At 34.6% G+C, this 13355-nt stretch overlaps 2 protein-coding genes across 2 annotated transcripts; one reads left to right on the top strand and one right to left on the bottom strand.

The window, feature by feature from the left end:
• Window positions 1–8139: 8139 nt before the first annotated feature.
• On the bottom strand, window positions 8140–9707 carry LOC115449021 (vegetative cell wall protein gp1). The gene is made up of 2 exons (XM_030176693.2): window positions 9449–9707; window positions 8140–9034 (listed from the first exon to the last, which is right to left on the bottom strand). The coding sequence occupies exons 1-2, from the start codon at window positions 9495–9497 to the stop codon at window positions 8625–8627; spliced, it is 459 nt and encodes a 152-aa protein (XP_030032553.2). The 5' UTR covers window positions 9498–9707; the 3' UTR covers window positions 8140–8624.
• A 691-nt stretch (window positions 9708–10398) lies between these two features.
• Window positions 10399–13322, top strand: LOC115449020 (poly(U)-specific endoribonuclease homolog). The gene is made up of 6 exons (XM_030176692.2): window positions 10399–10842; window positions 11169–11280; window positions 11362–11446; window positions 11915–12067; window positions 12490–12578; window positions 12884–13322. The coding sequence occupies exons 1-6, from the start codon at window positions 10469–10471 to the stop codon at window positions 13118–13120; spliced, it is 1050 nt and encodes a 349-aa protein (XP_030032552.2). The 5' UTR covers window positions 10399–10468; the 3' UTR covers window positions 13121–13322.
• The last annotated feature ends 33 nt before the right edge of the window (window positions 13323–13355 follow it).

Below are 13355 nucleotides of genomic sequence, written 5' to 3'. Positions count from 1 at the left end.
GAGCTGCGTACTGCGTAGGTAATATTAAATATTATGTAGTTACAATGACTAGTCTTTATTTATGGACACAGTTTTTGCCAGGACTCAACGTAAATAACAACCGCCCGCCCAAACTTATTCTGCAATGCGGGCAACTTATGCATGATTATGTAGCCGTTGTAGGCGGCGCGGCGTAGTTATGTGTTTAGTGTTCAAAGGGACGACTTAATCGTCTGATTGTTGTAATATAATCATTTTGTTATAATTTATTTAAATAATAGATATATGTAAAAAAAAAATTGGGTTATTATGAAATCTCACTTTCATCACCTTTGGATACGTCTTGTGCAATGAGTGTTTTCTAAAAAATTGATATAAATTTATCACCTAATTAATAAGGATTAGATTTGTTTATATAAAGTTAGAAAAATAAATTATTGTTCCAGAAAAACTAACACCAAAGTGATCCACAGCGGAGCGTTGACTGAGCGACATTCATTTCACACAGGGGTGGGACTAGCAATTATAAATGTAAACATATAAAAAAAAACTCAGTAATCATAAACTCGGTAGATATTTTTTTAATTATCGAGTTATGTATTTTTTATTAGGTAATTACTGGTGACAGATATCTGTGAAATTAATGGCGCAAGATGGCACCTTCCTGTGTAAATAATCTCTTAGACAAGAATAAAATTGGAGCCGCTACTGCTTTAGTACCTACTCACTATTATATTAGAAAATTATAGTACTCAATTTTGTGAATTTCATCTTATTTATCTTATCTAATTCTTAATTTATTATCTTACTAATATTAAAAATGCGAATGTTTATAAAAATGTTTATCCTAGTAATCTGTTTTATCGACTTTTGCAGTGGAAAAGGCTTTTCACGCGGGCGAAGCCGCGAGCAGTTGCTCGTTGAAATATAATAATTATAAGTTTTATATTTCGGTAAAACTTATTGTTTAAAAGATATCATATTTTTTTGGGATACATAGAGTCTGGTTTCTCATACATTATTTTCTTATTGTTTTAGGCACTTTTAATTTTTCAAAGACCTATTCTCACAGTTTTTAAAATATATTCTCGAGTCTACTTAATGGCTTATAGAGAATACTCAAGGTGTGGCAGAATATTCCCTCATTTTCCTCTCTGTGACATACTCATGCGCACGCATAACGAAAGATATAAAATTGGCGGAATATATGAGTGAAATCGGTTAAATTGCCCATTGTCTAATGTACACGAATTTGGTAAGTAATACTTTCTGTTTTGATCTGAGCATGTGCGCGGCAGGTGAACGATCTCGCAGCACTCACCGTGTCGTGACAAGTAAATCTGTCGCTACCATGCGTATTCTTTAAAGACGGTTTACAAAAATATAATTTAAAAAAATGGGTTCTTTATTTGAATGATTGCCGGACTAAATTTTGAGCATAATAAGTAAAATCTGATTTACAATTCAATAGTACAATGTAAATGTAACTTTGAGTACTGATGTAGTTATTTTATGGTGAACTGTCCATTATCAGTTAGGTAGATACCTACTTTTTAAAGTGCACCTATCTTAGTCTAATTATGCACATTATGTAAATTATACATAGCTACACAATATAAATCCGCAGATAATAAACAGAATTTATTGATCCTCGTTTAATTATTCTATTCAAATTGACTTATAGAATATAGAGCTCAATCACAAAATACTGAATAGTACTACAAAGTATTGAAAAGCAAACTTTTTAATTTTGATATTAACTGCGAATATCATAGATATAAATACAGAAACTTTTGGCAAGAATTTGTTGCAAATTATGTTCTTTGCAATCAGGAGCAAGTACTATCTAAAAATACGAAATGCACTTTTGAGCACTTTTGGAGCTCTTGTTTTTATTACTTAATTGTTGTACTTGTTTTTATTAATTATATATGCACTAAACTTAGCAGTGCCGCCCTTAGTACTAAACTTAGTAGCTAAGTTTTATTATTTTGGGACAGAGAGGCTGTTAAAAATAATAAAAAACGAAATTGTGCATTTAATGATATTAATATTCATTTGAAAAAACGATAACAGGATTATGACTCTAAAATGTCTAAAGCCAATCAATTATTAGTTGAACGAATTTATTTTGGGCCGGTTTTGATCCCCCGGCTATGCCTGTAGTGTTGCCCTCTATCTTATAAGGGCGTAAGTCTAAGTTAAGCATTTCACTATTCCTTCGTGACGTTTGATGACCCCGGTCTATTAAAACCCTTTGGTTTTTAATAATGTCTTTACATTAAACAGTATAGTTAGTTAGTTACAACTTAGTACGGGCATACGATTTTAAATCTATGGACGTATTTTATATGTGTAGACGGAAAAAAATAAAGCGATGATAGGAACGAACTACAATTATATTTGCTTCAGAGAGACTTATCATCTTTTAGTCAAGAAAAATAAATGTAGTGAAGCGTTCAAAATACAATTAGTTAACTTTGCAAACGGAGGTAGCGAAAACAGGATTTCCTTTCCCTATAAATTCCTAAATCTGCATAAACACGGTATTCATGTTCTGTAAAGTCATCGTTAAATTGGCTAGGTTTATAAAATTGTTTAATTTTTAGTTAATACCGTGACTATAATTATTTTATATATAATCGGTTTTGACTGCAAATTATCTACAATCAATAAAACGGATGTAAAATAAAATAGTTATAATATTCCTCACTGGTTTTATTTAAGTGTCGGTTAAGTGTAGGTTACCAGTATTATCAAAGAAAAATAGACTAGACCTAACAAAGCTGCCAGAAACTGTGGTGCTAGTATGCTTGTGACCAAAGAAAGATATTTTCTGTGAACTTTGTTGTTTGTTTTTGCGCAATATTTTTGCAATCATGTTACGTCTAGCTAGTCAATTTTGATAATTAACTTACCCATTAATAGTTCATACAAGTGTTCGTATATATTTTATGTTGAAGGTCTAGGACACAAACATTGCGTGGGATATTGAATGAATGAAAAGTAAGCATTCAGTTTCCCTAAAGTTTTAGGTTTAGATACAAACCTATAATTCCGGACGTATAAATTAGAGGTGTAACTAGGACGGGTGGTGCGAGGAGTGGGTACTCCTCGCCATGTATGCATCCCATGATGTGATACAGTAGACTGAGCAGAAAAACCCGATACCATTTTACTCGGCCCAGGATTAGAACCCGAGACCCCAGAGTGGTGTCGTGCACACACTACAACTACATCACCGAAGCAGAAAATCCAGATACAATAACATATCAGCATCTTACTAACATGAAGCCACCATAACAAACCGTCAGATCCGCTTTGCATAACAATACTTTGTCAGAACTTTCTTGGTCGACAAATGAGAATTTGGGTTATGTTAGTCATTCTACTAAGCCATGTGTTCCGAATGTCGCCATTTATATAAGGGGCTTACACGCATCGTTATTGCAAATGTGTCAATACTGCATTGTGCGAACATACGCTCTCATTACGCTCAAAGTGAAAGTGAATTGGAATTTTGTTTTTTGCGGTACGTGATGATAAACTTGTTTTTTGCGATATTTATTGTAATTGCTAGGTAAAAGATGGTTATAAAGTCAGGTTTTTATTTAAATAACATAATGCTATATGTTAACAATATGACTTCTTGAATGGATATGTGACGTCATAATAAGAATGTATTAAATTGTCGGTACTCAACCATTTTTATAAGGGGCATAACGGAGTCTTTATTAACTAGATACTTCTGTTATTATAAAATTAGTATGTACAGAGATCAAGTGAACTTCGGGAAAAGTTTCTTTAGCTTTTTATGATTTGTTTGAAGTCGCAGTAAGTAATTTGCAAAAGTTGCAAAAATGCCATACAAAAGCTCAGTGGGTTCATTACAGCTACATTAAAAGAATGACTCGGAAAAGGAGGCTTTAGACTACACGATTACTAATCCATTTAAATATTTCTCTAATATCACCCACAATAAATATTCGTATTAATGTGGGCAGCATAAATAGCTTTTTGTCCATTCCAGTATCGGAAGAGGCTATTATTAAAAAAATATTTTGATTTTATAAAAAATTAGTAGGCATGGATAAAAGTGGACGTACGGAGCGACATAGTCGTGAAATAACGACCAAGCTCCTTAAATAAAGATTAAAAAAAATATATAGTCGTATTGTATTTTTGTCATAAAGAACCCCCTGCATAAAGCACAACTAATTTACCTGTACTGTTACAATATCCAGCATGACGATAAACCTGACCTAAGATATCTAGCTGGATATGAATTATAATGAAAATGGTTGATATAAGATAGTGGTGAATATTATAACATCATAAAACTTGGTACGCTTGGGAATTCCACATCCAAAATCATGAAAAGCCGCTCAGCAAGTAAATTGAAACGCGTTAAAATGAAAGTGATGACCTTACCAGCGCGCGGTGTAAACTTCAACGCCATTGACCTTTGTTCAAAATTTCCGTGGTTGTGCAATGCGTACGTCAAAGAAGCTATTAGTATGGAGCGGACGCTGCCACCACCATTACACAATTCGATGGCTCATCACCGAAACGGACACTGCACCGCGGCACTCGGATCTTAACTATTTCATAACTTTGTAAGTAGGTTGGTAGCACTTCGATTACTTCAGAGAAAACCATTGACGCAGTAGGTAAGTGTTGTACCGTGGGATATTTGTACAGGAACATATTTATAACAAAAAGGTTTCTTATTGCTAACTTGTATGGAAGGTATGTCAAGCCCAGTTCTCGTCTAAATCAGGTATGATGACAAGATCTGTACTTATAGAGCTGTCTACTGATGCTTCCGGTCCGCTGTCACTCCCATCAAGCAGTGGTTGAGAACTCGAATTAAAATTAAAAACTTTTTCATTTGTCAGATAACTAGTTCATGTTGATTGCTTGCTGAATCTAGCATATATTAAGACAATAATAGTTAAAGATTTAAATAGAATATAAGAATGTTAGTATAAAACCAATAATTAGTTTGAAGAATTAACTAGGTTAGTAAATTGAGATATAATTTTATCTTTATGAAGGGTATTCGAATAAATGTGGATATAAAGTAGACTTATTATGCTGAGCTTTTCTACATATTGTAATGAAACCTTAATTAAGAATAATTACCTATTACTATAGTATTTATTGAATTTACTTTAAAAATGAAGTAATTAAAGTCGAAACATTCACTTGTTTTGTCCAGTGCGACTATTTGTACGAACACGTTAGTTATTTAAAGTAACAAACGAGAGAGTTCTTATTCAATTCCATGAATTGCATTTTCTCATACAAATTGTAGAGGCACTTTCTTCAGTGAACAACTAAAAGATCACCTTTTTGTATGACCATTACAATTTTTAAGCATATACACGCAATATAATGTGTAAAAAAATATTTAAAATACGCGCACACCAGTAACTTTACATTCGCAAAGTTGTATAGGATACTTCACCTACAGGCCTTTCGGCGGCGCTTTATTAAGCATTCATAATTTTGCACTGGTTCGTTAATCGGTTTTTCTTCAAATAAAAATACTGCAGATTCTACCAGCATTACATAACCTACTCGCTCCTAATAAATAATAATAGAGTATAATTAATAGATACTGAAAGGATGACCTTTACCTACATCGACGTTTGAGAGGCACTTATTTCTAAGCGACAAATATACCGAAAATTAGTTACATAAATATTAAGAATCGCCAGATTTTCTGCGTCGTTTAGCACTAGAACAATTTTAGACTTGATTTTTATAAAATCGATAGTTTGTTATCGATTTTCTTATTAAAACAAAACTTTAAATCACTCTACTCTAGTTTGCTGGTTGTCGCTTAAATATACATAGGCGCTTTCAATATTTCGCAGTTATCGTATTAAACAGCTAATGTAGATACATAAATATGTATACGCAGACACACTCACGCCTTATAGCCCCGAAGGGGTTAGCTGAGACGCAACCCATTTTCTGATGTGTGTATTCCGTTCCATGGAGTAATGAGGGCGAGGCTACCGTCATATTCGACAAGAAATCCATATTCCGAACGGATACTGAGTAGTAAAACCCAATATCGCTCTACCCGACACGGGGCTTGAACCCGAAACCTCACCACTGCAGTCATACCGTAATATAACTACGCCACGAAGGCTGTCTAAAATAAATAGTAGGTACTTATTTTACTTGGGAGCATAGATTAAAGAGTGACTCTTGTATTTATTCTGCTTATAGAGTGACAAGTAGCATTTACTCAGTTATAAAACAGGCGTTTAGTGAAATAAGCAATTACTGTCTATTATACAAATTCGCAATTTCTGAAAACGTTACAAACGAGCCAAATTGCGAATACTGAATAGAGTAAGTCACTTACACTTTTATAATTGTATACGAACGACAGTGCAATGACTCATTGTTATTATAAAATTAAGAATGCGGACCAAGTATTGCGTAACATGTCGCCGGCGTAAGACTTACAAGGCACCCTGTAGCCGTAACAGTGGTATGAATCACGCTGAAAGTGAAAGTGACACATTTTGAGTGCCCCTCGTAGGCCTGGTATGGATCGCAACCACAGGCGAACAGTTTGCAAATGTAGATTGGCTAATGAAGTTAGTCGTTTCTTAGATGCAATTTAAAACGACTGACTGTAACAAATGGGCTACAGTAATTAAAAGGCAATGTTATAGAAATTAATTGAATTGATAATCGTGTTTTCAAATAATGAAATGAATAACATTGTCTATTAATTTTCAGTTTTTCTTTAATAACACGCGTACAGCCGAATACTTGAAAAGAGATATTATTATTTGACAAACAGTTTATAATAACTTGTTAATGTTAGATAGATGAAACCGACTCGTTGAAGTGTAAAATGTTAATAAATCTTTTAGGTCTCCTTTTATGTAGAAAAGTGTATGTTTATTATAAAAAGAATATAAGTTATTGCAACATGTTTTATCTCTAAGGAACTCTATCACAAAACATTATTAGTTTTAAAATTTCTGTATGGTTAGTATTAGGTAGTGCTGCTCAGGAGCAGGCACGCTGCTGCGTTTACAATCCTATTTCAATTTCTTATGTGCTATTAACTATACTCCTAATATCAATATTATCTTGAAAAAAAATGACATCAAGATCTTGGTACATTACAGATTATAATAATTAAACAAGTATTTTTTTAGTTTTTTATGTAGCTGTGTAATTGCTGCGCTTAGAGAAGTTTCAGTTAACACGGAGCGCCACACACATCCGTCCACGCGACTCATTCCCTCACACTTTCACTAGAACTGTTCTTACTACGATTGTTTATATCTTAATGGGAGTTTTACGTCGCTTCTAGATGTATCCGGCTGATGTAATGCTTGCTGGCTCCATTTCTAATTGCATAAACAATTTGCTCATTAAATTTCCTTCGCGTAGTGAAATTATAAGATATGATAAATTAACCATGTTAGTATGTACTTAACAATCCTATAAAATAAATACTTGTCTATGTATAGCTTACTAGGTGTGCCAACGAGTCCGTCCGCGCGAAATCTTATTTGCAATATTTTCCTGCTTCTCAACTTACTTGTAAAGTCTGCGAGATAAAAAGTAGAAAAGGAAATATAGCGATTTAGAAGATTAACTCGTTTAAAGTACATTCTATGAAAAGAAACATCTTCCATTCCGAATAGGACTTGCATTGTGTCAAGGGTTTTTCAAAACATGTAATACCCACATAAAACAATTTTAGCAACTGATTCTCTAAATAATCTAGACAACTTTCGCTAGATGGCGCTATATTGTTTTAAATTTAATTTTAATAGCCATTTCAACGAATTAATATACTCATTGGTAATCTGACCAAATTATAAGTTTGTAGTATTCTTTACTAGTTATTACTATAAGTAATCACTGTGTGCATAAACTTATGTATCTATTAGTATTTTGACTATGTATTGAACTAAGAAAAATGTATTATAGTCAACGCAAGCCGTTAGAGTAAATGTAGAAAGATTTTTTAGGTTTTAGTTTTACAACCGTCTTTAGGGGATTGCCACTCTGGGCAAATCGTCTTATAATAATCCACATAGAGTTATATAGTGTAAGTACTTATTTGACTAGTTATTTAAATAATTATTTTTTTACAAATAAATCAGAGCCACATTTTGTACAATTTACTTATATTTTGTTGATCTTTTTATTCAGTTTCATACAATTATATAACATATTCACTTTTATAATTAAATATATAAAATGTATACATAGTTTTTTATAATAAATATATTTGCCTTTTAAGAATAATCCTTATATGGCAACTATTTAAGCATTAGCAAGGAGTATGTTATCACTAGGTATATAGTATTAGTGATTTTTAAACGTACTAAACTGCATTAAATAATTTTGAAAAGTTATGTTGTTTTGTCGAATAACAATAAATTGATGTAGGGCGAGAATCAAATTAAATTCGATGTTTATGCAGCAGTTTCATTCATTTTATCTTATTGAGTTTTATTATGTTTAAAAAACTAGATAGCTTTCTTAAGAATTTATCATCAACAGTTAAAAAAGTTATATACGAAACCATGTTAAAACTCGCCTGTATTGTATCAAATAGGTTTTACAAATAACAACGTTTATATTATAATCGTTTAACCTTGTTTCACGGCCTGACTATAACTGTAAGGTCTAATAGGACTTCCTTTGCCTTGGCTGTCGTAGAAATTAATCAAATGCTTCACGCTTCCCGGTCCAGGAGTTGTTATGGGGTGAGCTGCAGGGGTGGGATTCACTGGGATTGGCTTGATTTGGTTCGGTGGTGTAGGTTGGGCAGGTTGAGGTTTCGCTGGAGCCGGTGCTGGGACTGGTGGCGTGACCACAACTGGCTTGAGCGTGGGTGTTGGGCTCTTCGGGGCCGGGGCGGGTGCCGGCTGTACTGGACTTGGCCTTGCTGGAGCTGGGGCTACAGGTGTGGCGGCTGGTCCTCTTCCATACCCACCAGTTTCCATATTAATAAAATCGATGTTCGCATTTTTGTCAATTGGCTTGTACACTTTTCGACCTGTGAATAAATTTTAAATATATCTACATTATATATTTAACTAAAATTTTTGTACGCTTCACAAATATAACGCTGGAAACGTGCTAACGAGGGTTATCGCGTTCAAACAATACAGTTACATAAACAAAAATATAATAGTGTTGGTACCATCAGTTTTAGACTATTACACATAATCCTGCGTCCATTGTATTGTACCTTATGCCAAAGGTATTAGGGATAAAATACTTAGGATTTTAAAAAACCTAGAAAAATCGAATCAGGCAACAACATTTATCGTTGTGCGGAGATTACACCCGCACACTAAATCATCTCACAGTGTTAATCATTTTGATAAGGGAGAATTGAAATTTCACGAAGTATTCTTTATATTTAATAAATATGGTATGTTACATGAATTTGTATCACAATACTTACATTCAATATAGCAGAACGACAAAAAGAGAATAAACAACGCCGCTTTCATTTTGGTTCCGTCTCGACGAGCGTTCAGTAGTTGTTGCTTTCGTTGACTGACGTGAGATCTGCCTAAATGAGCAGCCAAACTTGTTACCGTATATTGTGAGAATGCTATCAGGGTCGGGCAAAACAAGTCAGTGAAGTAATAAGTGCGGATCTACTAGAGTGAAGCTTGCTTTGAGCGAACTAAACGACCTTTGCCTGACATGACCTCATCGAGATAGTGTTCTCAGTATAGGTACATCGACTAAATTTTGTTTATAATAACAGATTATCTATCATCTTGAAAACACGAATACACGTATCTTTTTCGTGGCTTTGTTCGCTTTCGTGCAGTATTCTCGTTTTATAGTTCGGATGCACAGGAACTGTGTGAATTACTGTAGGAGAGAAGATCAGCAGTAACACATAGTTATGCATAAAACATAAAGCAAAATACGATTTTCCCGCCGTGCGTCCGCGCAGCGGGCACGCTATTGCTGCATTGTTGGCGCGCGCTCGTCTGCGACGGTCCGCTGGTGATAATATCTCTAATGATGACTTTCTACATGTAGTGAGCATCTTCAGACTCTAACATTGCAAAGCGGATATCCAACATGCAACGTTGCTAAAACTCGTCTATAGTATACAAGGTGCTTACCCAACAAAGTTTCTTGACCTGTAAAATATCGTGACATCATCGGTATACATTTTAAATGTTAATACAAAACCAGTTTCATTGGATAGAGAAATTAAGATATGTATAAAGATATAAATAGTCTTTATTGTTTACCTGTGTATATAGCAATGTATCGCATCATCTGGCCGTTTAGACTAATCACCGTCGCAAAAACTGGAAGTTCGCAGTTTGAATCTTGACAACATATATACATACATACACAGCGGTGACGTCACCCAAAGGTCGAAGTATCGCCCACTCGGCGCGGACACAATCATCACTAGTGCGTTGGGGCTGCGCTAGGCAGAACGTACATCAAAATGAAGTCGATTTTGATACTCTTTGTTTGTGTAGCGGCTTGCCGCGCCGACGATTTGGCTCATGCTGCTGGGCAAATCTTCAACAGCATCTTGCCCAACCTGATCTCTAACTCCGTGACTGGACAGCAAGGGAACACAGCTCAGAACACAATCCAGCAGATAGGCACCGTCGTCGGCGGCGTAGTCGACTACGCTAAGAAGAAGAGTTACGAAGACATGCTGAAGCAGGTGCAAGACTCCACGACTGATGAGGACCTCCTTAAAATAAGCGAGGAAATGTTCAACGCGGATATAAACAATGCTTTCAACTACATTCAAGTTAACTTGCAAGGCAAAACAACTCCTATGTCCAGAAATGACGAGGCGCCATCAAGGTAGGTCTCCATATATATGTGCTCTTTACCAGTTATTAACATAAAAAATATATTCATTATCATGAACAAACTAAAAAATCTGTCTTATATTCAAATAAAATAATAAACTAAAAAATCTGTCTTATATTCAAATAAAATAATAAACAATCTAATTTGGCCTTCCAGCAAGCATCATCTCGTAATCACCTAAGAATAAAATAAAATTTGATCAGAATTTCTTTTAAAACATCTATTATCTATTTAATTATATAAACAACATTAATAGAATATTCCATTGCCCCATAACGTACTATTTTCTATTGTTGTAATAAATGCAATGATTGCAGTCTTTTGAACGTACCCGAGAATGTATGGAACGGACCAACAATACGGCCATTTGTTGCCCTCTTCGACAACTATCATAAGAACGTAATTCGGCCTGAATTCGTCACGCCCAATGTAAGTACATGTTACATTATCTTTGTTAATAAACATCTCGCGCAAGTATGGTAAACTAATGCGAATGATGTCATGTTGCAGGAAGAAACGGAACAAGTCACTTATATCAATACTATACTTGCAACGGGACCGATCAGAACTCTCATGAATTTCTTAGTCAGTAAAGGTAACGATCATTATTTGAAAATATTTAGCTACGTCATTACTATATAGGTATATTCAAAATCAGTTCCAGGTTGAATGCGTGTACAGGAAATCAATTACAAACTTATTAACATGTCTTCAATGTTACGCTACAACGATTGGTATTCTTACACTACTATTATCCTTGTAATCAATGCCTTGTCAAATTGCTTATAGGTTTTTAAAATAATTCCTAGGTACGTTTAAATTTTCCATAGTCCCGCAACATCAATGAGCAGCCGTGTTATTCGTGCGACTCCGCGGCTAGTTTGAATGTATTTATCTACTCTAAGTTTGAGTTATTAATTAACACTTCAGCTCATATCATTATTTACTTCGACGAAAGTGGGTTTATCTTTTAAATGACATGAATATTTTTTAGTGATTTTTTATTATTAATCACATAAAATGTTTTATTATTTGTAATTAATTTACATTTAATTTCCTTTAGGTTTGACGCAAATGAACGAGTATAATGAACAAGTGGAGTTATTGAAGAAAATTTGGTTCACTAAGTACGCTCGCCACTGGACCGGCCTGTGCAAGTGCAGTTGCGCTTTCGAAAATATATTCATGGCTGAACTCAAATCCGATACAGTTTTGGGTGAGTTTGCATTAGGTGTTAACGTGAAGTCCGTAAAGTAGTTTTATATGAATGTCAAGCATTCGCGTAAACATTCTGTCATGTGTTAAATTTGTCCATATGTTCTCAATCTTAGAACAGTCCACTACAGAAACTTAGATCTCTGCACCAACGTGACAGTCACGCAATAGTTTGATATTTCGTCACCATTAATCAAAGAAAACAAGACTATGAGAATGACATATCTTAGCGACAAACTTATAACTAGGATATGTCATTCTCATACATTTTATTGTTATTTATTTACGACGGTAGAAGTCTTGGCTACTGCCCAAGGAATCATTAACATAATTATTTGGTTAACAACGTGACCGTTATCACAATGCGCATATAAACAATAACATGCGCAATCCATTTATCTTTAATTCAAACTTTTCGTGTAGGTTTGCACAGCTGGCTGTTCTTCGCTAAACGCGAGTTAGATCGCAAGGCTAACTACCTGGGACACATCGATAAACTTGACCTCTCTGGAGTAAGTTCATTTTTTTGTACTTTTGGCATTTATAAATCAAAATTTTACTTTTCATACACTAAAGTATATTAATACATAATTATGCATCTAAAACTTTCATAATAATACAGCGAAATATTTGTTTAAATACCTATTTAAACTGGCAAACAAACAATTAGGTCAGATCTCTACTGCCCATAAACACGCAAATCCAAAGAAATCTTGTATTCACCGTTGACCTGTAAGAAAGGAATATGAAATAGACTAGAACACAATTTGAAATACAACAACCAATTCCAACTATATACATCATTCCCAAATTCCAGAAAGGACTGATCCTGAAGCAGCACGCTGTCCTGAGCGACACGAAGGACGCCCCCGAGGTGAACATGTTCGTGGGCACGTCGCCCGAGCTGGAGACCGCGCTGTACACGCTGTGCTTCATGGCGCGCCCCGACAGGCCGTGCAAGCTGCGGTACAACAACGTCGGCTTCACCATACAAACCAAGACGCTCAAATCCGACAACGTGTTGCTCATCGACACTGCTTACCCCTTGTGGTGATGGCGTATGTGATTGTAGTTTTCATTTTTATAGGTAAGGCAACAAGGTCTGATGTTAACAATTTGTAATAATTTATAGTTTATGAGTGGGAATAACGTTTCAAATCATAAACTAATACCGTTACCAACCAAATCTTTTAGTTACGAAACACACGCTCTCTGTAATCACAAAGATAATACAAATAAATTATTTTAATTAACAATATTGTTATTATTTGGTAACAAAGACAATTTCT

The sequence above is a fragment of the Manduca sexta genome, chromosome 25 (assembly GCF_014839805.1).
Source record: "Manduca sexta isolate Smith_Timp_Sample1 chromosome 25, JHU_Msex_v1.0, whole genome shotgun sequence".
In the NCBI taxonomy this organism is placed as follows: domain Eukaryota; kingdom Metazoa; phylum Arthropoda; class Insecta; order Lepidoptera; family Sphingidae; genus Manduca; species Manduca sexta.
The sequence above is the reverse complement of the archived record's forward strand: the minus strand, read 5'-3'. Positions and strand labels throughout refer to the sequence as shown.

Bases quoted from the DNA above. Each gene is read 5' to 3' on its own strand.
- LOC115449021 (XM_030176693.2), bottom strand. From the start codon at position 9,497: ATGAAAGCGGCGTTGTTTATTCTCTTTTTGTCGTTCTGCTATATTGAA. The intron at 9,035-9,448 runs GTAAGTATTGTG...ATTTATTCACAG, and splicing joins GTCGTTCTGCTATATTGAAT to GTCGAAAAGTGTACAAGCCA.
- LOC115449020 (XM_030176692.2), top strand. From the start codon at position 10,469: ATGAAGTCGATTTTGATACTCTTTGTTTGTGTAGCGGCTTGCCGCGCC. The intron at 11,281-11,361 runs GTAAGTACATGT...GTCATGTTGCAG, and splicing joins CTGAATTCGTCACGCCCAAT to GAAGAAACGGAACAAGTCAC. The intron at 12,068-12,489 runs GTGAGTTTGCAT...CTTTTCGTGTAG, and splicing joins CAAATCCGATACAGTTTTGG to GTTTGCACAGCTGGCTGTTC.